A 25,678-nucleotide genomic window follows, 5' to 3' on the forward strand; every position below is an offset into this window, starting at 1 on the left:
GAGGGGAAGACTGGCAAGACGGCTAAATCTAAATCTAAATCACCACAACACAAAGTCAGAATCTTCTTTCCGAAGAATTCTTCTTTATCAATTTATCAACATATCATGGAGTTAGATGAAAAGTTAGGGGATGACCACCTTGGCCTAACCTGACCATGAAACCTCTTAGAATCCATCTTAATGAGACATGCTGCTAACTGACAAACAGACCTTGGATGGAGGTCAGATTTTCTTGCTCTTGTTTCACGAGTTTGAGATTCGCTTTGTGTGCCTTTCTTCTCTTCTTCAGGTCAGTGGTGGAGGCAACAGAAGTGGATCTGAACATGCGTGTTGGTCTCCACACAGGACGGGTGCTGTGTGGCGTGCTGGGCCTCAGGAAATGGCAGTATGACGTCTGGTCAAACGATGTCACGCTGGCAAATGTGATGGAGGCCGGAGGGCTGCCTGGGTCAGTACTGACTGTTACACCCACTGAAAGCTGACACAACACACAATATCCCGGGAACCGAGCTAGAACACAGCTTTATGGTGTATGGATGAGATTATAGAATTAACTGAAGAATAAACGCAAATGTGCAGGAGGTACACAACATGTATTTTCACACTACAGCCCAGTTCTCAGCTTTGTGATGGTGTATAATTTTTTTAGTTTTTATATAATTTAATAATTTAATAAAATCTTTATTAAATTTATTTAGAACATTCAAAATTACAACTATACATTTGGAATTCCAAACCAACTTAACTCAATTTAATGAGCTAACAAGCCAGACATATTCTTCAAAACTAAAAAGTAACTAGAAGATTAAAATGAACAAAATCATGATTTAACATGGTCAGTTATAAGAAAATATCTAATAAATACAACATCTGCATATAATTAATCTGATAATTATAAGGTTGTGTTTATGAGACTTGTACAGAAGTCAGAATTTAATGTGCTCTAATTAATGACACATGAAAGAGAGCTTTGTGTACTATTTAAAGCCTGCATGGTGCCCATTTTTATAGAGAGCTACAAATAAAGCCAATAGCAATATATTAGATGATATTTGAAATGCAATCGGGCTTCAAACTCTGTGTGTTTTGAGAAATTAAAATTAATCCTTAACAGACGAGTTACATTTACCACAAACGAAGGAGATGTAGTTTACAGGGTCAAACAATTGGGTTGTTTTGACCCATTCACAGCTCTGTGTCGCTGCTTCCTGGCTGCTGATTTGTCAACTCAAGAATGAAAAATTTACTGACACATTTAGCAACTAAGCGGAAGTAATGTTGTATATATGTCTGACCAAAAAGTCTCTAAATGGGTCTGAAAAGGTGCTAAATCTACTGACACGTGAGCTAAAGTGGTCGATGCAGTTTAATGAATTTCCTAAAAACTATGAAAATTAAAAGGATGAGTACACGTAATAAATTAATCACACTTCCTCATGTAGAGTAACAAGCTGATTTGCATTTAAAAAGCAGGGAAATCAGGCTAGTCATTGGTTCAATTTGAAGTTGTTTCAAGTGAAGCAATACAATTTTAGGTCTTGTTACCAGATGAAATGAGTCGTTAGGATTTCTTTGCTGTAAAGAATTCTGAGTAAGCTGAGGGGTTATTAAGCTGATAAAAATAAGAGAAGGATAATGAAGGAAAATGATTTAAGACCTTAGTGTCGACTTTTATCAGTAACTGCTTGTCATCCTCTGCTCTGCTTGTGCTCTCAGTAAGGTGCACATCACAAGGACAACGCTGGAGTGTTTGAATGGAGACTACGAGGTGGAACCAGGCTTCGGCCACGAGAGGCATGCCTTCCTTCAGAAACATCACATAGAGACTTTTTTCATCGTGCCATCACACAGACGCAAAGTATGCCAGAATGATTTCTTTTTTGCATTTGCTCTTCTTTCTTTGTCTCACCAACAACTCGAGAGGTGACACATCTGTCAGTGTTGTAATAGTTAATCCTCTGATGCAGGGAGGGAAGCAGGCCATGTGTTAAGCTGGCATACACATGCCTAGTATCACTATCTCACACCAACTGTACATGTGCACCAGGACTGAGTGTGCGTGTCTATGCGTAACATTTTAAATCCCCAAGCACATGCAAATAACACATTGCACACTCACAGTTTACTGTAAAAATCTCACTCAAGTCTACTTTATTTCCATGAATGAGAAAAAGCAATTCACCCTCTCATTTTTAAAGGAATGCCATGTCACCTCTCCAGTCATCCCTTTTTTTTCCTCCCATCCATTCCTGGATAATCCTCAGGTTTTAAAAAATTGCCTAAAAGGGAAATTTTGATTTCAAGAATAATTAACAAGAGCGTACAAGTAACAAGAGGCTGGACGTGACGAGTTGTAGAGTTTAATTTCAGAAGCTTTGATGTTTTTAGAAAGAAATGGAAAGAAACTACTGTAGAATCACTGCGCTGTGGTTGTATGACGTAGTTTATGTGCAGGTTTGTCCCATCATAAGTTTATCAATGACTCCACTTGGAGGTTTTTGCCTTAAGTAAAGAAATTCACACGAGATTACAGTGACCTTGACTTTTGACCTTTAACAGCCAAAATCTAATTAATTCAAGTGATGCTTACAGCATACATTGAAGGAATTCCCACATGGAATTCCTGTGATATCACCAAAACTTGGATGAACATGACAGATGGGTCACAGTGACCTTGACCTTTGACCATTTGTGCCATATTTGCCATATTTTATATGAATCAGTCATGCTTCACAGGATTCACAGCAAGGAGGGACGTGTATATATTGAATTATCTGGAAAGCTTCAAAGACAGGACATGAATACAAAACGGTCTGGTTTAAAGGTTTTAGTTTTGTCTTTAAAATAGGAACAGACATTTACAACATCTTTATGACCTAATTTACACATTAAAGACATGTAAAGTTGTACTTGTTAAACTCACAGTTCAAATTCAGCTAAAATAGCAAACTCATACAAAGTGTCATACATTGGACTAATAATAACTAATTTGTCTTTTGTAAATATTTTTGTTGTTTGCACTTTTTTCTTTAGTTTTTGAATTTAGTTTAGTTGTCTGTATTCACTTCACGATTCTGCACAACACAGCCTGGTTGCAGGAGCCAAATTGTGATGGTTAGATGTCTGTGTTCTAAGTAGAACAATCAAAAGTGAACTGGCGGCACTGTCATCTGCGCTCGAAGCACAGTGATGTGCACTGGGAGTGAAGGGTAGCCTGCTTGGTCTGTGAGAATGCTATAGAAATAAAATTGACTTGACCAGAAGACAGCTCCAGAGGTTTTGTGGAGTTCATGCACAATATTATGCAGGAGGTTTTAATGTTGTAACTGATGAGTGTATGTATGTTATCAGGAGCAAAATGTTTTCTTTACCTCTCTGTAGCCTTTGTTTCTTCTTCTTTTTCTTCTGCTCGTCTGATTATTGTTGTCTTCATTCTCAGATCTTTCCAGGTCTGATTCTGTCAGACATCAAACCAGCCAAGAGGATGAAGTTTAAGACTGTGTGTTATTTGCTGGTGCAGCTGATGCACTGTAGGAAGATGTTCAAAGCCGAGATCCCCTTCTCCAACGTCATGACCTGCGAGGACGACGACAAAGTAGGCGACAGTTGTTTATCTATTTTCAAACCAATTACTCTGTATGTTTGTATGCATGTGTGGACTACAACCATTGTGCACTATTGTGAGTAGATATTAATATTTTTAGGTCACATAGTAGAAAAAATTCCTTTTAACGGGTTTGTATGTCCATTTGTGATGGAGTGAAATCCTGCTTGGATTCCTAATCTTCTGCACACACAATCTCAGGCTCACACAAACAATAATCTGGATTTCTAGCTTTCGCAGCATCATAAATACTACAGTAGGCTATGTCTGCATTACAACTACTTGTTGAAAGGTAAACCAGTAGAATAGATGATAATGAGCAACTTTTGACTTAAACTCATTGGGAGTGTGTGTACATATACTGCTGGATGTACTGGTGTAAGTGTGTGTATGTGCCAAATGATTGCATTTGATGAGTTACTCATTATACAGTATTTCTGACTGTATTTACTTTCACACCACTATGATGCAGCAGTGAGTCAGTCGAGCTACTGCTGTTTGTTGCTCAGTCAACCAGTTGGTGTTTGGTGACTGTTGTTGCAGCATCACAGGGTCTGGTTGTCACAAATAGCCTGCTAGCTGTAATCCGCCAAACCGTGCAAGCTCGGTCAGGCATTAGTACTTCATGATTCTGATGAGGTTGCATTATGACTGCTGGTAATCACCCACAGCTTGGTATCATCTCCTCTAATAGCATTAGCCACATTGTTACATGATTATCCAAGTAGCCAAAATCCTAGCATTGTGACGGGATGGAATTTCATAATGGAATTACGACACTGCAAATAGACTGGACCCAAGAATATTAAACTGCATGACAGATTATAATTTAAAAAAAGCTGATTTTTGATGACCTAGTAGAACAGCAACTGCATCTTTCTGTTTCTTTCCAGGAATTACCGTTATTTATTACCCAGTACTGCCACTTTCTAATGAAGCTACACCAAGAGGCAAAAATGTTGATCTGTACTCACCTCTAATCATCATGTTGTGATGCAACATAATCTTTGAATAAATATCAAGGCAATGCAAGTTACAATAAGTTGTGGGATGGACGGACGCCGTATACTGTGCAGGAATTACAAGAAAAGTTGTTTTTCATTTATTTTAGTAGAAGCAGGTGTATAACTGAGAAATATATCTTTATACTGTATGTCTACTGCTGTAGATATAAGGTACTTAAAATCTGACACTCTATGACTCTAACAACCCTTAGGATTATTAGTAAACGCTGCATATGTTGATTAATACAGTATAAGTCATTCATTTTGTACTATACCATGTGGTGATTTTACTGTGAAAGAATAGGTAATTAGGTTTTGGATGGAATTAATTCTTCAAATGTGCTGCTCTGTACGCTATTTTCAACTTGGGCCTTATGTATTTGTTTCTAGCGCTGTGAAAAACATCTGACCAGGACGCCGCACTGAGCCAATACAAGCTCCATCAAACCCAAAAAGCAATTAAAACACACAGTATCAGTCACACCCACTAAAATCTGTCCACATCTTGGTTTTTGCCTGAAACTCCATATTGTAAATAGATGATAAATTAACCAGCAGATAGGAACTAAATCATCAGATAGTAAATGAGATCTTTCTAAATGAAATTCAATTTGTCACACACGTAATATTAACTAACTAGTAAAGACTCATGATGTGAGTTTTAGCTTTAGAAATTATAATGGTGTTAAAGTAGAATTCATGGCAGGGCGGCTGTGTTGAATTGTAGAGGTGTTTTAGGCAGTGGCTATGTGTATAATAACACAACTGACATTAATTATTATAACTATATATAGACATTGTCCTTATGTAAAATATATTCTATACAACTACTATAAATCTGTGTTAGCATGTTAGCATTCAACATTATTTCACTTCTCAAATTTAGCATCTTAAATGTTGCTGTAGCAATTAGGCTAATGGCTAACTTGGTACACTTTAAAACAAAGAGTATACTCAAGAAGTTTTAAACTATACCTTAGAGAAATCAGGAAACATTGATTATGTTGATAGGCTACATGCATGTTAGCATCCAGTGGTTCCCATTAACAGTACGATTACATTCTACCATAATACAGGGCAAACTAGTGGGTTAGCTAACGTGCTAATTGTTGTGCTAACGCTAGCATGTTGCTTAATGGGGCGCAGTATACTTAACACAGTAGAGCTTACTTTAACTAACACATGTTAAGAACAAACAAAAATACAATATTGACTCACAAGCTGTTGTGAGAAGTAAACAGAACTGCATACAACGCTACCAGGCCTGGAATTAGCTTCTACAACTAGCCCGGCTAGCAGGCTAACTAACCCACCTTTCCGTTACCTCCACACTGCATGTAATCTGCTGGAGATTTAACAGAAAATAAACCCCATTTCTTATCCCTGAATAAATAACAGCGTTATATCTTTGTATCTATATCTTCCATGCTTTAAATATCCCAAACCTGACCTTCTGCTGTGCACGTCCATATGTAAGAAAGGTTGTCATTGATTTTGAGACTTATGATTTTTCCATCCAATAATGCAAAATGAAGCCAGTTTGTAGTTTGTGTTCCCTGTGAGTTTGACTGTTTTCGTACATACAAGGTACATTTTCCTGTTTACCTGCTTTTCTTGTGTAGATCAGATGCACATTTTGGAGTGCTCTATCCTTTATAAACCTGTACAAGGTCATGAGGAGGCTGACGCCTATCCCAGCTGCCTTGTGCAGGTCACCAGACACTGACATACAGACATACAGCTGATCAGCATGACTTCAGACTGTTGGAGCACTGCACCACCATTTAAATAGCCCACTAGTGGAATAAAGATTGTTTGTCCATTTTCCATCCATCTACCATGTTGTTATTTGGTGTCTAATGAGTTTTACATGCTCACACAATCAGGCCAGCACGACAGCAGATTTTTTATATCTTCTTTCCACTGATATTTGATGCAGTTATAATAAAGTCTGTGCTGAGCTCACAAACCTGCATTTGTGCTTCGCCATGTCAGGTAACAACCAGTCAGCTCCAACACAGCATGCAGACTGGCCTCTGCAGAGACTAATTATGTTGTCCTTTTGGTGCCTGACAGCGGAGGGCCCTGCGCACTGCGTCGGAGAAGCTGAGGAGTCGGACGTCCTTCTCAGCCACGGCCGTGCAGCACTCACCAGGAACACGAGTCAACCGCTACATAGGGCGGCTCATTGAAGCGCGGCAGACCGAGTCTGAAACATCAGACCTCAACTACATCACCCTGTTCTACAGGAGCAGAGACAGGGAGCGCAGGGTGAGGACACGCATGCACACAAACACAGGCTGAACATCTGCAGAGGCCTGCAACTCGGATTAAAATTTACAGAAGGATACAGAGGGTAACAAATATACACTTTCCTCATTACACATACAGCAACGTGCTTCATGAGTGCATCGTTTTTCCCTCCTCCCTTTTTATTCCCTCACCAACACACCCTGCACAGACTCGAATTCTCTTTCTCCCCTTTCTCCCTCGCTCCCACGCCTGTTGTCTATGATGTCTGTGTGCGTGTGCGTGTATGAGGAATCCACCCACCCTCTCAGGAGGGGGTGCAGATAATGATTTGGGAACATCTGAGCAGCACACTTGATATCCTTCTGCTATATGTGTGTGGGCAGAGCCATAAAGGAGACAGAACAGGGACAGGATTGCATGTTTCAGGATCTCTGTGTCTGTGTGCGCAGTGTAGACAATCATGCTGTTAGCAGAAGAATTCAAACCTACACAAAGTAAAAATTACCTAATTGTGTCTCATTGGAACATATTTTCGATAACTTCAGCCACAAATTAGTATAAAGTGTTGATTAACTCTCGCACAGCTGCACTGAAAAGATTTCTCTCCTATGGTGCTGATAGAGTTCAGGACACATCAGTGATCCACAAGTTCAGATCTAACACCAACAACCAGATCTTTAGACATGAAGTGTATTCGGCTTATTCGGGATGAACAAACCTGATTTACTCATTCTGAAATTTCCCAATGTTTAAGTTTCTTACTGTGCTCATATGATTCGTTTTACTAAATAAAGTTGTGCTGAATCAAATCACACCACAAACACCAAACCTGAAAACTTCCATAGTTTCCATTACAAATAATATGATTATTGCGTGTGTCATACTATGATACCTTTTTCCAAACTAAAAATTGTGAACTTGATTGTATCTTGTAAACATATGCACATTTCCAGTGTGATGTCTGCAACACACTTATTTGGGACAGACTCATGTTTCCCACATCATTTGGGAACTGAGGACACTAATTGTTGCTGTTTTGTAAATGGATTATTTGTCCATTCTTGCTGGATACAAGTCTTCAGCTGATCAACAGTCTGTGGTCTTTGTATCTGACTGTAGTTTTCATTCTTTGGAATCTTCTTGATGACAACAAATGTATTATTGGAACCTTCACACAAAACAAATTGAAACACGGACTCTGATCAGAACACGTCTCCACTGTCTGTCGTTCCATCTGACATGAGCTGGTTCCCAGAGAAGTCAACAGCTTTTCTTCACAGAATTAATGTTTGACTTCCTCCTTGTGTAACAGAGTGCCAGGTTGCATTTCTGGATGCAGCAGCGAACAGTGATAAGTGACAACTGTTTTAAATTCTACGTCAGAGTCCATGTTGCCATACTCATCATGGTAGCATGACACTTAAACTAAAGTTTGATTTAGTTTGACTTTTGTCACATAAACTTGTCTACAGGTAACTGTAGATTGGAGCTTTACAGTGGAGGCAACATCCCAAACATCCCCAAATAAATCAGAGATGGATAGTTGATGAATGATGAACGCTTCGTATGTTGAGGTGTTCTCTCTGTTTTGTACTTAGTATCACCAGGTGTATGACGACCATTTCATCAGTGCAGTGGTTCTCTCCCTGATCCTCGCTGCTCTTTATGGCCTTATCTATCTGCTAATGATTCCACAGTAAGTACACACACACACACACACACACACACTCTTCCTCATTAGCAGTTTGTTCATTGGTGTTTCTTAATTGGATTGGTCTTGCTAGAGTGCAGTGAGATAATTAGAAAAGAAGGTGTTTTCACCACAGTCAGTGGAAAACTGGGAAAGCCCTTTTCACTCTGGTCTCTCCTCTCTCAGGGGGGTGCTGGTGCTGCTGCTGCTCGTGCTGTGTGTTTGTTTCCACGTTGCCTGCGTCATGTACCTGCATCTCACCAGTGTTCAGGTAGGACTCTCTGACTTCTCCCAGCACACATCCGAAGCTGGTCTCTTTGTGTAGCCACTTTCTCGAATTAGCTTTGGAGCGAGACAAAGTAAAATATCTTTTGTGGATGCGTAGAGCTGCATTTGCATTTATACAGTAGTGCCATTCTAAATGTCATCTCTCCTATACCTTGTGCACTCATACAGCCTGTATTAGCACACTCCCATCACCTTGTTTCATGGCCAGCATTATACTGACACTGTGGTCTTACTGGCAAGGCCCACACTAAACATGCTGGATCTCACCTGATCCAAGAATGTGCTACCATGTCCTTTGCCAAGTGTTATCTTCCAGTTGTGTGCTGTTTTGTGAAAGATTTTTTTTTTGCTGTTCACAGAGGTCGACTTCATGTAGTGTCCTTCACACTGTCTGATCACTAACAGGAATTTCCACACATAGTCTCTGTGCAAAGTCAGAGACACTTCCGTCTGTTTCTTCTATACAGGAACGTTGCACGAATAGGGAATTGTTCAGTTTATGAGGATGGACACTGCACCTCCAGCAGCAGTTTCAGCTTATATTCAGCTGTCTCCTGATGCTCCTATATTCTCTCCATCATTGTCACAATTTGGTGTCTTATGTGTTCAAGCAGTTCTTAATGATGTGGAGCCGTGCTGCCGGTAATTTAAACTAAATTGAACTCTGATTTGCTGCATTGTATGGTGGATGTACTGTAGTATTTGTGCTGGACAGTGTGCAGTTTTGGTTAGTGTCTTTTTAAGTACATGATTGCTGATGCAGACTCCTAGATAGTTACCAGCAAGTTTGGAGCAAACGCGGTAACTTCCATGTGCTTCGACAAGTCGATGTGCAATAAAAACCTACACAGTACTGTCATATCTTTTAAGCGACTCCTTTAATAGGCTCACACATAATGAGCCACGCACTAAACGCACTTATTTCATTTCCACTCCTGGCTAATGATGTGTCCAAAATGCTGTCGAGGTAGATAAACAGGTGCTTCATTTACTCTCTTGTCCTCTTCTCCACCCCCTCCACAATGTCCCCCTCTTCTGTTTTCTCTGCTTTTAGTGCCAACCAGGCTGCCTCACCATCCAGATCCGAACAGTTCTGTGTGTCTTCCTCGTTCTGCTCACCTACTCTGTTACCCAGGCCTGTGTGGTAAGTCTCTGTTAGATCCCTGCCGGTGACTTTAAAGTATTTATACTGCATGATAAACATGTAGTACCACATGCTGTATTTTTTATACATGGGTTTTACACTAGTTTTGGTTACTAACTAGAAAATCCTAAAACAATGAAAACCCAGATAAGACTAAAACTAGATAAACTAATTGGTGTAAAACGAATTTCTGAATTGATAAATAGAGCAGTTTTAATTAGGTGGTTTCTACTGTGGCAGCATATGATGGCTTGAAGGCATGTATAAAACTATAAAACAATAGAATGCATAATGGAGAAATAAGCACTTCAGTTAGATGAGTTAGAAACAGTATTATCATTTTGTTGCTCTTCCAACAGATTACGCTGTCTGCAAGTCTCTGCAGTATACGAGTTGGCAGAGTAATGCGTCGCAACTGAGCAGATGGTGCTGCTGAGTCTCAGAAGAATAAAACATTTATTGTCCAAGTGTAAAATACCCATTAAAATATTTTTACATTTATATTTACATTTAGTTATTTGGCAGACACTTTTATCCAAAGCCACTTACAAGCGAAGTATAAAGCAAAATATCTAAACCAAGGAGACAGACTTTAAAGTAAAATTGCTGGTGGGGTAGAGCATGATGCAATAAGCTTATCTTATCATATCTTATCATAAGGACTTTCATTCATTTCATTTCATCCTTCTCTCCAGGTGGGTTGTGTTCCTTGGGGAAGAGTTGGGTTAAATTCCAGCCGTGCTGCGGAGGACGTCCCTGCAGACGCTCTTGACGTTGAGTCATCAAACAGCACAGCTGCAGACAGAGGTTGTCCCAACATGGCGTACGCACTGCTGTCCTGTGTGGCAGGCACACTCACGATTGTCCCCTACCTTCGAGTCTCCTCGCTCCCCAAGATCCTCCTTCTCCTCCTCCTCTCTGTCACCTACACCATTGTCATGGAGACCAGCGGCTATCGCCAAGCTGTGGGGTAAGGCTGAAAGGCTGAGCTGCGCATAAAGGATGTGCATGTAAGTGTCTGTAGACATGGATGGATTCATGAAGCGGCCGAGCAGACACAGGCGAGGGGAGAAGACCGTAAGAAGTGGCTCTTAACATTTGTTGTTTGAAAGTCACAGTGATGCAAACAACCTCAAAATGACACGAAATGACCACGGAGGGAAACAAAATGAGCGTAAAGAGACTGAAAATGAGCACAATCAGACACAAAGCCACTTTAATGAGACACCAAACAATCATAAAGAGACGCTGCCTCTTTCAGTTTGGAGTTCTTACATAGTGGAGGTGGATGTCTTTGCCCTGAGGCCCATTTGGTCATAATCATCCATTATTATATGTGCTGTGTGTGTTTTTAATTAATATTTTGTGTTTGTTTTTTCTTCTTCTTTGTGTATGTGTTGCAGTGGTGGTTTTCTCCACACGCGTGGTTACGATCCTGTGCTGGCCGTCCTGTTGTTTTCTGGAGCCATGGCGCTTCACTCAAGACAACTGGACCTGAAGCTGCGGCTCGACTACCTCTGGGCTACTCAGGTATGTGAGAATATATGGATCACTTACTACTATTCAGTATTTCTGAAATCATTTACAGGTTACTTAAGTATATCAGGTATTTTTTCACCAGTGCAGATTGTTTCTTTTTTCTTGATTCCAGTCCAGTGACCTGCACCTGATGTTTCTAGTTTACAGACACAAAAACATTATGTTGACACATATTTTACAGTTTACCTCAAATTTGATTCTATTTGTAGGTTTTAGACTTAGAATTTGTAATATTAGATGTTATAGAGAGTTGAAACCTTGACTATTTACATTTTATTTCCCAGTTAAGACTCTTAAGTTGACTGCATCATCTTTCACTTAAACCTGCCACAATCTGTAATATTTAGGATCTTTCTTCGTCATATATCTTTAATCTTTGTTCAAAATATGAATCTAACATTGATGTTATTACATTATAATATTCATTTAGATGTATTTATTTGCCTCCCAGTCATCCAAACACGTTATTCACACATAACATAAGACATTTTTAAAATATTTTTCATAAAAGCTGATTATTACACTGGAAGATGATTTTTTCCTTCTTAGTTTTCGGGAGATGTGATGAAGATTTTCAGCTCAGTGTGTGTTGGGCTTGTGTATTTGTGTGTTTGCATGTCTCAGCAGATCATGAAACAGTGTGTGTTTCTATTTTTGGCAGTGAACGTTTGTCTTGTTTGCAAATCATTATCTCCCTCTAGTGATAAGACAAAGCTATTACAGCTCATCTTCTGAGCTTTGCGCCACAATAAAGGTTTATTGTATGTAGACAATAGAGCGTCCGATCTCCATTCTCTCTGTAAAAATCCTCCTCCTTTTCTCCGCCTGTGTGTTGTGATGGTGTCCAGGCGGAGGAGGAGCGAGATGACATGGAGAAAGTGAAGCTGGACAACAAGAGGATCCTGTTCAACCTGTTGCCAGCTCATGTGGCTCAGCACTTCCTCATGTCAAACCCCAGGAACATGGTGAGCAACCTCAGACGTGTTCAGGCTCGTGTCTCACAAGGAGCTAAAGAGAGTTAACGCCTCTGAAACACCCAGGAGGAGCACAGAGAAGAACAGCAATTCCAGATCGGCCTGCTGCTGCAAGGGCTTTACCAGGATGGGCTTTGTAAACTTTGTAACATGAGATTCATCCAGAGATCCACTGGTTAAAACACATATTTCATGTCTTAACTGTATATTGGCAACATGTGAAGTATAGTTACATGTAGCGTGACCTCAAACATCACTGTGGTAAACTGGTGAGAAACAGTTATCCACAGATAAATGTGGATCAAGACACAATCACATGATGACCACTAAGAGATCATAGGAATATTATTAAACATGTGTAGAAAAGTGGTCCAAACATGATTACAGTGTAGAGAACACACCTCATTTTATCTTCTTATGTTATTAAAATTCATGTTCATTTGGATGGTACTTAGCTAACTGGAACATGCATATTGTGAGTAAGTGGAACATAATTAGGACCATTAGGTCGCTAGCTTTGATGCTTCAAAGCCAGGCTGTACTTACAGTATTAAGCATATTAGCACATAGTAATGGGTTAATTGTAGCATAGCGAGCTCAAACACTGCAGGAACAATTACCAGAAGGCGTCTTTTGTTTTTAACACACATGCAAAATGACCACCTACATATTTTCACTTTGGGAAGAGAATGAGACCAGAACTAAATAAGGACTAATTTCCATTAGATTAGTGCAGTTAGATTAGAAGAACTACACCTTTTCATGCTGCTTTGCTACTTTGAGCTGCAGCGTTGGTCTAATCCTTCAACAATCAGCGGGCTGTGCATCAGACGATGCAGAGATCATCTGAGGCTGAGACTAGTAAACACTGGAGGCAGGAAGTATGTATCCGGCACATTGGTGACCCCTTGGGGCTACGGTATATAGAAAGGCTTCCTCTCTTTCCTCTGTGCTAAAGTTCACCCATACACTAATCATAACACAATATGGTGGGACTGTGCTGCCTGGAAGCCAAAGTTTCACTTCTCCAACAGAAAATGGCTAAAAGGTTATTTTCAATTAATCTGAAACTACAGTATTCACCTGTACTCGTGTGTTCATGTACTCTCTCTTCAGTGTTTCATTATTATCTACTACGATCTTATAATCAAAGCAATCACCTGAGTTAGTGCTTAAATTGTAAGCAGAAGTCCCAGAACTCTTTAGTTGTTCCACAGTTGATTAATTCCTTTATGTTTCTGAATGATTTGGCATCTCTTTGATGGTGTAGCTGTAATTTAATTGTCTAAGGCAATGGCTGTAAACAATTTTACATCACACATGAAAAATAATTCTGTTTGAAAGTACTTAAATATTCATGAAGAGATGTGCAGGTAACTATTTCAAAATAATGAAACATGGTAAAAACACTAGAGTCTATTCATCCAGGATCCAGGTGAGTGTGTATTATTTGATCAGTACTGTAGTACAACCTAAAACTGGAAAATACATAACATTCATAATTTATTGAACAAAAGACTGTAAGACTGAAGGAAAGATGGAGGTTTTAGACCTGGAAAGTGAAACATAAAACGTATGGGTACTCGCCTGAGTCAAAATTCAGATTTCAGGAGTGCACTGGTAGCTCAGTGGTTATTACGGGTACAACATGACTACATGGTGCGCCTCTCTCTACCCCTCAATGTTTAAATAAAATAAATGCTAAAATAACCAAATATTACATTATAAAATCAAATCTTAGCATTGTAGCTGTAGTGTTGAATACATTTTTTTTTTTATTTTTTATGTCAGTAGTGTGAAAAATGTTCAATTTAAATCTATTTTCCCACACTAATCTGCAGACAGAGACAAAGACAGATCTGTCAAAACCAGATCAAATAAGATCAAAACTGTCTGCGTGGCTGAATGCCACCAGTGTCATGAGAAAAAAACATGTTTCTTTCATTTGCTCAATGCATCACTTACTCACTTTGTGCATCTTGAACTTCTTTAGTGGTTGGAGTTTACTCAGATATCATCATCTGACCAGTGAGTGTAAAACTTCATGTCAGTCGTGTAATAACAACCATGTGTAACGTTCCTCCCTCAACCGCAAGTCATGTGATGACATGAAGTCATAATTTCACAGAAGAAGGCCATGAGATGTGGTCGAAAGGTCTGGAAAACTAACAAGTAGTTAATTTTATTTCTATGCTGTACAAATGTGTATATTATGACACAGAGTAAATACAACGTATGGTGATTATACCGTTCTGAGAGATGTAAGAACTGAGCCATTAATGATAATGTGATTCAGCCTTCTTTGCACTATTTTTGAGTTTGTGGTGATTGTTACCGTACAGCTAGATCAGCACATGCCTTAGTAAAGTGAAAATCCTCCTCTCCAGGACCTCTACTACCAGTCCTACGCTCAGGTCGGGGTGTTGTTCGCCTCCATTGCCAACTTTAATGATTTCTACATCGAGCTAGATGGGAACAACATGGGAGTCGAGTGTCTGAGGCTGCTAAATGAGATAATCGCCGACTTTGATGAGGTGAGTAAAGTACCTCATAAATCTGCAGTTTGCGCTATTTTTCTTGCAGATTTTATGTCTGTCTCTTCTGCACATTGGGGAATCTGGAGGGAAACTCTGGTCCCTCCATAATGTCATTTTCAAAGATGACATTGTGGCCTTGACTGAGGGTTCAAAAAATACTGTGCAATGGTCGCGGTTGGGAAAGTTCTTCAGAATAAGGAATTACTTACAGATGACATTTGGCCTGCTCGAAACTATAATCAGCAACATAAAGCATTCATTTACTCAAACACACTAAAAGTTGTTCATCTTAAATTGCATTTGAATTTTTTGCCAACACAACCTATGATATACTGTATGTAAACCTAAACTGCCAATTTACTCCACATTGATTTAACATTTGTAATAGTAGTAATGTTTTCCTTGTGTTTTCATCCTTTTTTTCTTCCCAGCTGATGGATAAAGAGTGCTACAGGGATATCGAGAAAATCAAGACTATTGGCAGTACATACATGGCCGCAGTAGGACTGGTTCCTACAACTGCCTCCAAGGTACACATGCAGTAGCTATAGTGAGTAGCAGCGTGTTATCACGTTTTGAAACAGTTCAGAATGTGCAGTGCATGTTTCCGAAGCCTAGTATTCCCAGGTAGTTATTTTCAGAGTTTTGACACGTAGAACACTGTCACGTTTCTCTCCCCAAATCCTCTGTGAGGGATTACTCGGTGGCGTCAGCATATTCTGCATTCATAAAGTTTCTTTAAATCCTGCAAAGCTGACAAACAAAAGAGCCCTTTCTGCAACTTCTGCAGACCGCAAACTTAACCATCAGTCACAGCGGTGGTTTGACTTCGGGGAAAACCCCGGTGTGTGCTTTTGTGGCGGTCGTAGATAATAGTGTCTGAAATGGAGAAATGGAGGCTGGTATCATTTCCCATCTCAGTTTGTTTGTGCATAATTTAGTTTTCTCGATCTCCTTGTGTTTTTCTGATTCTTAGGCGAAGAAGTCCATCACCTCACATTTGTGCACAGTGTCAGATTTTGCCATCGAGATGTTCGACGTCCTGGATGCCATCAACTACCAGTCTTACAATGACTTTGTTCTGAGAGTAGGTGGGTGCACAGGCACACTCGTGCACACATGCATGTTGATCTAGATAAACATTGGTGTCAGAGCTTCTGACCTATTGAACTGGACACCGTGGATGCTCAGTGCCGGTAAGTTTAGTAGGAAATGCATCACAGAAAGATCCCCTCCAGGAAGCTCGTCACAGCAAGACCTGCAGCTCTGGGTTCCATTGTGTTGGGTATCCTGTGAGAAGCCTGCGACAGGAGCCCTTGTTTAGTCCCAGCGTAGCCTGGTGTACACAGTGCCATCCTGTCTGCAGACTCTGTGTAGAAAAACTGCATATGTTTGCAATCTCTGCTAAACCCACAGAACGCACCTTTTGGTAAAACACTGCATTTGTAGAAAGTGCAGAAAAGTCACATCCGTCCTGTGGAACCTTTAAAACTGTGACTGTAAAGATGGAGAAGATGAAGTTTGATTCAAGTGGTCTAACTAGTAACATGGTTTTATTTATTCAGCCTAGCTCGGCCTAGCTGGTACCAATTCGGAACAGAATCCCAATACTCTGGTTTGTAGAGTGCATAAATAGATGTTGCTTTCTCTGAAAACGAACCTACTGCAGCACTTTGAACGCCACTTCTGCAGCCTCGTTTGCACAGTATGTGCTGTACAACCGTTTTTCGTCTGGAGTGTGGTGTGTGATCAGTAGTTCTTCTGCGTTTACTAAACATTTTTCACATCCTTCTCATTTCCGTTGTGGACTTTTTCTTACTGGAAACACATTAGTTGTTATCACGCTAAGACCTCCGCTAATTGTGATCAGACCGAGAACACTTGAGAACTGGACTTGAGTCAAACTAAAAACAAGAACCTGAGAGCTGAGTTGGTCCTTGAATCCTGTTGAGCCTTGATTCAATAAAGATTTCACATGATAAGGCTCTGACCCAGTAAAATCCCAAACAACAACAAAACATGGATGGATAGTTTAATTATTATTAATGAACTTTTGTTTTGGTGTCATTCAGAGGAGCAGCATAAAAATGATTGTCTTCATATATATAACATGTAAACTGACAGACAGAAGAGATAGACTGAGACCCTGATCTGACGGTGACCTTTGACTGATCAGCAAATATAACTCTCTGGTTATCACCACACCAGGTATCAATGTGGGACCAGTGGTGGCCGGAGTGATTGGAGCCCGGAGGCCTCAGTATGATATCTGGGGGAACACAGTGAATGTAGCCAGCAGGATGGACAGTACCGGAGTACAAGGAAAGATACAGGTACAGTGCTGCAGTTTCTTCTTCTCTCTACTTCTACCCTTTAAATAACAACTTTATCTGGTTTGCTTAACCAGTAAATCAACATATTTCTTGTTGCCACATCTGGTACCACTGTGACTATACAGAAGTTGCAGATACTGCATTCAGTATTTATGCTAAGCTAAGCTAAATAGCCAGCTGTTTTTTGTATTTAAATTATACAGACCTGAGAGTCATTTACGTCTTAGATCAAACGGACAGATCAGTTATACAGGTGACATCAAAGCTCGACCCAGGTGTCACACGTGGGAGCAGACATCTGAAGTTCACCATCATTAACCTCATACTTCTGTGTCCTTCTCTAGGTGACAGAAGACGTTTATCGTCTCATCGCAGACTACTACGACTTCGTGTGCCGTGGCCAGGTCAGCGTGAAGGGCAAAGGTCAGATGCTCACATATTTCCTCGGAGGGCGTAAACAAGGCAGCAGACCCTCTCACAGCCAGCAGCATCCTGGAAACCCGGAACGCCGCTCGAGCGCCTTCACTCACGGCAGCGTGTGCACCAGGCTGAGCCCCGCACCGACTGTCACCACCTACTCCACCGTCAGGACGCCGAGCCCGAGCCTGGCCAAACCAACCACCTCCACCTCCACCACCACCACCAGGTACCTGCCCTCTGTCCCCACGGCAATGGTGTGACGGATGCTGTCTCCATGGTGACTGAAGAAAACAAGAAAACGAGAGTGGAGATGGAGGAATCACATGGATGGCACAAAACAGAGCTTATTAAAAGCGGAGCAATTGTTCTCCACTCTTCTTCTACTGTCTGTGCGACACAGAGGCTGAGACGCCCATCGTCCAATGGGAGACCTGGACTCAAGCTTCAACAACATGGGGGTCTGAGGTGGCCTCAATCATACTCTCCCTCCAAACTGGAGCCCTGTTTGTTGTTTCACACCGCAGGGTGTCACGAACAGGATACAGGATGCTTTAGCCACGTTGCTCTGTAATCAATCAAAGGCCAAGGATGTCTCCAGGATTTCAGAGTCGACTCCCAGAACTGTATCCACAACTATAATAAACGCAATCAGCATCAAAATAAAAACACCTTGCAATGCACAATTGATATTGTAGCACGCAAGACTCTCACAACAAGCACATCCGGAAATTCCTTCACCAACTTGAGCTGACCCTTTTCTCTCAGTGTAAAACCAAAACAGTGCTGTTGCCTTAGCGACCGCTCCTCACAATGAGTTTCTTGTCTTTTTTTTTGTTGCCTTTTTCAGATCCTTTATTGGACACCAGTTCAGAAGAGAAACATATAGGTTTTAAAGTGAACTAAGCCAAATGCATAATTGTAAATGGCAGTTACTTGTATAAACTTGCCAAAATACAACAGGGCATTGCCTTCAGTCATTTCCGGGTCAGTGATACAGTACATTTATGCCCCTTTGCTGAAACCTTCTAACAGCACATGAGGTAAACTCTTAATTCCCTGAGCCCTGAGCTGCTCGGTGTCTTTAAGTGCATGATGCCACTGCTGCATTTCAGTCATGTTTGCTGTCTGTTTCCCTGTGATGCTTGACTTCCAGATTCTTCCTCGTCAAAGTGTAGCAATAAAGCGGTTTGTCTTCTATCTCAGCCTATTCACCCCTTGCATGCTGTAGCCAGCTGGATCCTATTTTGACCTGATAGTGTATGTAGCCAATAGAGTGTGCATAGCTAGCCACACCAGTCTGTATCTCTGTGGAGTTGATGCATGACTTAGAAAACTTATTTTCAGTATTGTGCGAGTGTGATTCCTTCCTCATGGAATAATATTGAAAAAAGAACCTTTTCTTTCTGCGTGCTTGTTTATCAAGAAATATTTTCTATCATCAAATTATTATGTTTTTCTATTTTTATGAACTATAAACTGCTTTGGTAGAGAAAAGAAAACTGCTGTTTATGAGGAGACACCCAAACCTCATACACGTCCAGATGATTTATTTTATGGTATAGCATGTTACTCACAGTACGGCTTACCACAGCCTCCTCTAATGTGTTCTAGCATGCACTGCCTGCAAGCCTGTGGCTCTTACATGCATGCTTTGAAGAAACACTACTACAGGCTGAGCAGCGGACACACAGTGACTCTGTTTTAATGTAGTCCTCATGCATGCGCTAATGGTAGCGGTCCTCTTGAATGTAAGGTGCTTTTTTGACCCGTGTCTTCTTCATGAGCTTGGTGTGTGAACCTTTTTGAGGAAATATTTCAGGATAGTTTGACATCAGGCCGGGGGTTCCTCCTCCTCCCCGCTCCTGCTGTAATCAACAGGTAGCTGGTTTTCAAATGTGCCAACCTATTTTCATAAACATATCAAACTTTTCGTGTCGAGTTGTAGCACAACTGAATGTGTGGCTACGGTTGTGGATTTTCTTTTGTCGAATGCCTATATTTTTACTGTTTGAGCTGTTCCCTAACAGTTTTGTAACTCAGTATGACGGCAAGTGTTGATTTTAGAGAGATTTATTTGGACACCATAACCTGACTGAAACGATCAGTTGTTGTACTTATAATTAGTAATTTTAAGTCTATACAGTAGCCTGGATGCTTACTTTGAGTTTCTAAGAGGTTAAAAATGAGGATTTTTATACACTTGCTTTAAAACACTTGATGGAGAGTTGATGGAAAGGAGCTATGTACAATATTTTTCCTGTAAATTGGATATTTTCATACTGTATGATACGGGTTTCAATTGTTATATGTAGGTATTACTAGCTATTATTGTACATTGTAGAGTCTTTTTCAGAGATCTATTATGAATGATCCAATATTTGTCAAGTTCTTTTGTTGAAGATGTATTTACTGAGATGTTTTATGTGAATGTAAATTTTGTTAAAGATGATATTTTATACTAAGTGTTTGCACTGCGATGATATTGACGTATCATGATTACGAAAATAAAGCCAGTGGAGACGTGTCTCCTGGAGTAAGAGCGCTCTTCCTGTGCTCATTTTTACTTACACACACACACACACACACACTAAGTACATATGGAGAGGCCATCAAACTCAGTTTAAAAGTTACGTAACAGCAGAAAAACAGTAGCTGATGTCAAAAGCTGAAGCAAATATCAGGGTCAGTGTCAGTCCAGCAGTGTTGTTCACAAGGAGCCCCCATGCTGATGTTAGAAATGCGTCTGTTAGCACAAAAACATGGCAGCAGCATTGATTGAAGTGGGGAGAAAGCACATTCTGTACAACAACAGAGCTCATACGTGTCACAAACACCAATTTCTGTGATGCCTAATAACAACAATAATAATTTGACCTCAAACAAAGTAGACCATAAATATATGATGAAGATAAAACAAGTATTGTTATATTTACATGAATTAAATACCACAAGTGATTAATAAGAGGCATATAGCTACAAGTTAAGCTAAAATAGTGAGTTTTATTTATTATTTTCTGGATTTAATTAAAACTCTAGTTAAGTCCTGGCACAGAGAGTGAAGCATTCCAGGAATCTCAGTGACACAGTCATTGCTTCGGCTGGTCAGATCTATATATCCACATAGTTAAAGGTTGATCAAATGCAAAATGTGTAGCACTCATTAGGTTTGTACACAATCTGCAAAGGCTACTACTACATTTCATTACGTCACATTACATCAGTCATTTCTGCCTTTGTGCCTTTTGTTTTGCACTCTCCCTGTCTGTTCACACCCAGGCCCTCCTCTCCTGCCCCACAGTAACCCCAGCTTCCCGCCAGCCCAGTCACCTGATGCTGATGCTTTGCACCTGTTGCCAAACCCTGGCTGCCTTTGACCACGAGACTGACTCATTGTTATTTATCAGCTGCTCTGAATTACTAGTAAAGATGAACCTTGAACTTTCCCTGGTGCCTGACTGAGTTGTGCTTTTGAGTTGAAACCAGACATCTGACGAGTTTATTGGATTTTTGCATAAAATCTTTACTTCTCTCACAAAATTAAATGGGGAAATGTTTCCTCCAACTCTTTAACAACTTTATTAGCTTAATTTAATTACACTACAAAGATCATTCACTGTAGGTTACCACACATTTATCTAGTAACCATCCTTTTTTATTTTCTTTTGTTATGACCCTTCCCCTTTGTCCTTCCTGTCTGCATCATCTCTACAGAAGACTTCAGGTATGGAGGGTCGTTCACCTCATATGGTGACACCTGTGCAGGTTTCAGTTGAAGTTAGATTCAGTGCTTCAGTCACTTTTCTCTCTCTCCTAGGAACCTTTTGACTTTTGTTTCTCCTTATTCAACACCATGCACATCTATTCACTGCCTACACTACTGAGAGCCTTTACCTTACATAACCTAAAGGAGAGTTTTCTTTCTTTGTCTGATTATTTTATTGCAGTTGAAATTTAGTTGTGTCATTTCTCCTGTTACAAGCATCGAGCCATTTCATGACACTTCATATTTAATTCTGAAAATTTGTTTTTATTTTATTTTATTTATTTTCGGAAGATCATTGTGGATTTTACTTTTCTAAGGGACCTTGTGGGTGTTCAGCAAGGCAGCTCTTGGGACGCCCCTGTTTATAGGATTTAGTTTGACACCCCTGGTTGGGGTGAATGAAAAGAAGAGACAGAAAAGAACAGCAGGCAAAAAAAAACCCCAAAACAACAAGAAGCAATAAAAACACTGGACAGGTCTGTTGGAACAGTAACTCAGTAAGTACACTCTGGAGATAAAGATTATTAAGGGATTTATAAGTGAGGAGAAGAATTTAAAGTATTTTATTTGTGAAATAAAGGAGATATCCTGGTTGTAGGTAACACAGACATTTCTCAAAGTGTCTGTTGAGGTCAATACTAATACTCATCTACGGTAAGAATGTGATTAGACATAGTGTCTCTGAGATTTTTAAGACCAAACAAAATAACCTCTGTCTGAATTTGAGAGAGTGAAATTGCCTCTTGGTAAAAATAGCTTAATGAAATCTTACATTTTAAGATTTCATTAAGCGTTTTTTTTTTTTTGTTTGTTTTTTTTGACAAAATGAAACAAAACATCCAGGCCTTCTAAGCATGTTTAAAGTTTGACTAATAGATTAGTTTCTCCTGGTTTCATAGATAAGTATAGCTGGGTATCATCTGCATAGTAATGGAAATTTATTGAGTGTTTCCTTATAATATTAACTAAGGGGGGCATATTTAAAGATATAAACTGAAAAGAATCGGTCCAAGCACAGAACCATGGGGAACTCCATAACTACCTTGTGATCATGGAAGACTCTTCATTAACTTGTACAAACTAAAATCTATCTGATAGATATAATTTAAACCACTCTAGTGTTGTTCCTTTAATCCCAATGACATGTTCCAATCTGTGTAATAAAAGATCTATAGTGTCGAATGCAGCACTAAGACGAGTATAGAGAGTAGACCATTGTCTGATGCTAATAGAAGATCATTAGTGACCTTTACCAGTGCTGTTTCTATGCTATGATGTACTCTAAATCCTGACTGGAAATCTTCATACAAGTTATTACTGCGCAGGTGGTTACATAATATTGGTTTATAATTGACTAAAATCCGAATCGAGAACAGGCTTTTTGAGTAGAGGTTTGACTACAGCAACTTTAAAAGCTTGTGGTACGTTGCCTCTTGGTAAAAATAGATAGAGCTGATCTAATATGGAGTAATCCCTTCCTCGAGGTCCACAGTCCGGCTTGTTTTGCAACCAGCCCTGCACTTCATGCTTCTTATTGGCTAAACACACCTGATCCAGGTAATCAGCAGTGGGTAGGGCAGCGATGATTGGAAAACTAGCAGGCTAGTGGCCCTCAAGGACTGGGATTGGACACCCCTGGCTTAGATGACTTAATTACTGAAATTAATTCAGAATTATCTACGGGGAAGAAGCAGTCTAAGCATGAGTGTGGTCTTACAAATTAATCTAGATCTGTTAATCGAGACCATCTATGACGTTTGCAGTGAGGATCTGATAAATTTTTAGTAAAGAAATTCATAAAATCATTGCTGCTGAGAGTTGAGGGGATACTAGGCTCAATAGAGCTATGACTCTTTGTCAGCCTGGCTACAGTGCTGAAAAGAAACCTGGGGTTGTTCTTATTTGCCTCTATTTACGAGGATTAATCTGTGGCCCTAGCTTTATGGAGGGCTTTAAACTGTCTTTCCAGTCAAGATTCATCTAAATTGGTGGAACGCCACCTCCTTTCCAGCTTACATGATGTCTGCTTTAAGCTACTGATTTGTGAATTGTACCGTGAAGCTAGTTTCCTCTGATTCACTACCTTCTTATAAGGGACACAATAACAAACAGAACTGGTTTTGGCCTTTTCAGTTAGGATCAGAGAGGCTAAGAGTGAAGCTCTCAAATGAATTAAAACTATGTTTAGGTCTGGGGTTGATTAATAAGCTTGAGTGGAAGATTGCTGCTACTCCTCCACCCCGACCTGTGCTTCTAGGAACATGATAATTAACTGGCGGGGTTGACTCATTCAGACAGATGGATTCATCCTGCTGCAGCCAGATTTCACTAAGACAAAATAAGTCTATTTGATGGTCAATTATCAAATCATTCACTAACAGGGATTTAGAGGAGGCAGATCTGATATTCAACAGTTCACATTTGATAGTTGTCTTTTTAATTTGTTTTGTGAGAGGAGTCTTTATTAGGTTCTTATGTATCCCTCCTTTTATGTTGGTTTTTGATAAATATATATTTAATGGAGAGTGAAGACTGACTCTATGGGGTCTTAGGCTAATGATGAGCTCATTGATATTTGTTGTTTAAAGAATTTGTTTTATGTCCCTGTTAAAGGAGAAGAGCTAAAAATCATCCCATGAAGTTGATATATTGTGTAAATGTGCATGCTGTATTATTTAGCAGTCTATCACTGTCTAAAAAGACAAACAAACAAAAAAGAAAAAGAAAAAGAAAGTACATTTTCAGAATTCACACTTGTTTTACTGGCCTAAACTATTTTTGAATTGAAGTATTGAAGAAGAGTTAAACAGATGGAACCAATGGAAATTTATTGTTTCAGCAGTTCAAGTGCGTTCCATCAAAGCCACCATCCAGTCTGACACCGATTCATTACCAGTTCCAGGGTCCTGAGCCACTACATGCTGACTCACTGACTTACTGGCAGAAAAGATCCTGATTACACATCATTACTCATCTTAATGCTTATTTCCTGTTCTGGGGGCCAGTTCCAATGTTGTCATGAACATGAGTGCAACATCAGAGATTTATCACTGAACAGGACTGTAGACAGACACAAGGTGAATGAGGAGGAAAGGAAGTGAAGTAAGCAAAAAGCAAGTTAAGAAATGAAGCAGGTTTGTTATAGCTTGAAAGAAGTAGCCCTCAAAATGATGGGTGTTAGTCTTAACATGTTAAATTTGTTATTTGAAGTATGAATAAAGTTGTTAGTATTTTGAAGCAAATCATTGTCACTGTCAGCATTAAGCCAGTCACTCTTTAAAATGACCTTATTATTATCTTGGGGTTGTTGGCCTCCTATTTTTAGTCTCTTATTATTTATCAAACTGTTACCTAGTTTTTACTTTAGTAACTACTGTACTATAATAATATTTTATCATTGTCATGTAACATTGTTATGACCAATTAGACCTCATTACTTACTTATTACTGAGGTATTTCCATTTCTGTACCTCACTATGACCCTGATACTAACTTTTCTACATGAATATATTGTACCTAATCCTGCTCCACCTTTACTACCCACAACTACTCTGTCTACATTATGAAAGACCCACTTTGTTTCTTTACTGAGCACTGTTTCTCTCCCAACTCGTCGCCCTCCAGCAGAGGAATCAGTCAAACAGAAAACAAAACGAATGCTGGGCCTTATCATTGTGTCTGTTTGTGTGTGGAGCTGAGTGCGAAGGGATGTTTCAAGTCCTGTCACAGGAAAAACCGGCCTCCAAACATTCATCAGTGAGTGTGTTTGTAGTAAAGCAGCTGGAAGTGCAAGAGCATCCCAAATGACCGTTGGCATGGCAACACAACAAGCTCATGCCCTGACATGAAACCATCAAGGTTGTGTTTTTCAACGAGTAAATGATAAACCAGTCCATCGACCTCCTCCTCCTTCTGCTTCTGTTAGCTTTGTGATTCATGCCGACTCTGTGCAATCACCACAGAGGATGTCAACTCCACTTGTAACAGTGTGTGTGTGTTTTCCACCTGCTGTACTTTCCCATTTGATCAAACATGCCAAACTAATCTCGCTCTGCGATAAGTGAGGGGAAATGGGCCTTTTAAGGTCTCATTTACAGATGTGGTGCAGCGGAACAGCTTTCTATCAGCA

General features: G+C 39.9%; 1 protein-coding gene across 2 annotated transcripts in view; it reads left to right on the plus strand.

Annotated features, from left to right (window-relative positions):
* adcy1a (adenylate cyclase 1a) overlaps nucleotides 1-18,424 on the plus strand; it is a 34,902-nt gene extending 16,478 nt beyond the window's left edge. Inside the window, exons 6-20 of one of the 2 annotated variants that reach the window (XM_026346005.1) lie at nucleotides 290-448; nucleotides 1,717-1,858; nucleotides 3,440-3,595; nucleotides 6,685-6,879; nucleotides 8,460-8,557; nucleotides 8,738-8,822; nucleotides 9,894-9,983; nucleotides 10,679-10,953; nucleotides 11,387-11,513; nucleotides 12,371-12,525; nucleotides 14,877-15,030; nucleotides 15,465-15,563; nucleotides 16,010-16,124; nucleotides 17,242-17,366; nucleotides 17,711-18,424. In XM_026346005.1, coding sequence (XP_026201790.1) covers nucleotides 290-448; nucleotides 1,717-1,858; nucleotides 3,440-3,595; nucleotides 6,685-6,879; nucleotides 8,460-8,557; nucleotides 8,738-8,822; nucleotides 9,894-9,983; nucleotides 10,679-10,953; nucleotides 11,387-11,513; nucleotides 12,371-12,525; nucleotides 14,877-15,030; nucleotides 15,465-15,563; nucleotides 16,010-16,124; nucleotides 17,242-17,366; nucleotides 17,711-18,046 — 2,311 coding nt within the window. In that variant the 3' untranslated portion in view covers nucleotides 18,047-18,424. The remainder of the gene's footprint in view (nucleotides 1-289; nucleotides 449-1,716; nucleotides 1,859-3,439; nucleotides 3,596-6,684; nucleotides 6,880-8,459; nucleotides 8,558-8,737; nucleotides 8,823-9,893; nucleotides 9,984-10,678; nucleotides 10,954-11,386; nucleotides 11,514-12,370; nucleotides 12,526-14,876; nucleotides 15,031-15,464; nucleotides 15,564-16,009; nucleotides 16,125-17,241; nucleotides 17,367-17,710) is intronic. The other variant, XM_026346006.1, reaches the window with a different exon arrangement.
* Nucleotides 18,425-25,678: the final 7,254 nt, after the last annotated feature.

The sequence above is a fragment of the Anabas testudineus genome, chromosome 4, assembly GCF_900324465.2.
Source record: "Anabas testudineus chromosome 4, fAnaTes1.2, whole genome shotgun sequence".
Taxonomy (NCBI): Eukaryota; Metazoa; Chordata; class Actinopteri; order Anabantiformes; family Anabantidae; genus Anabas; species Anabas testudineus.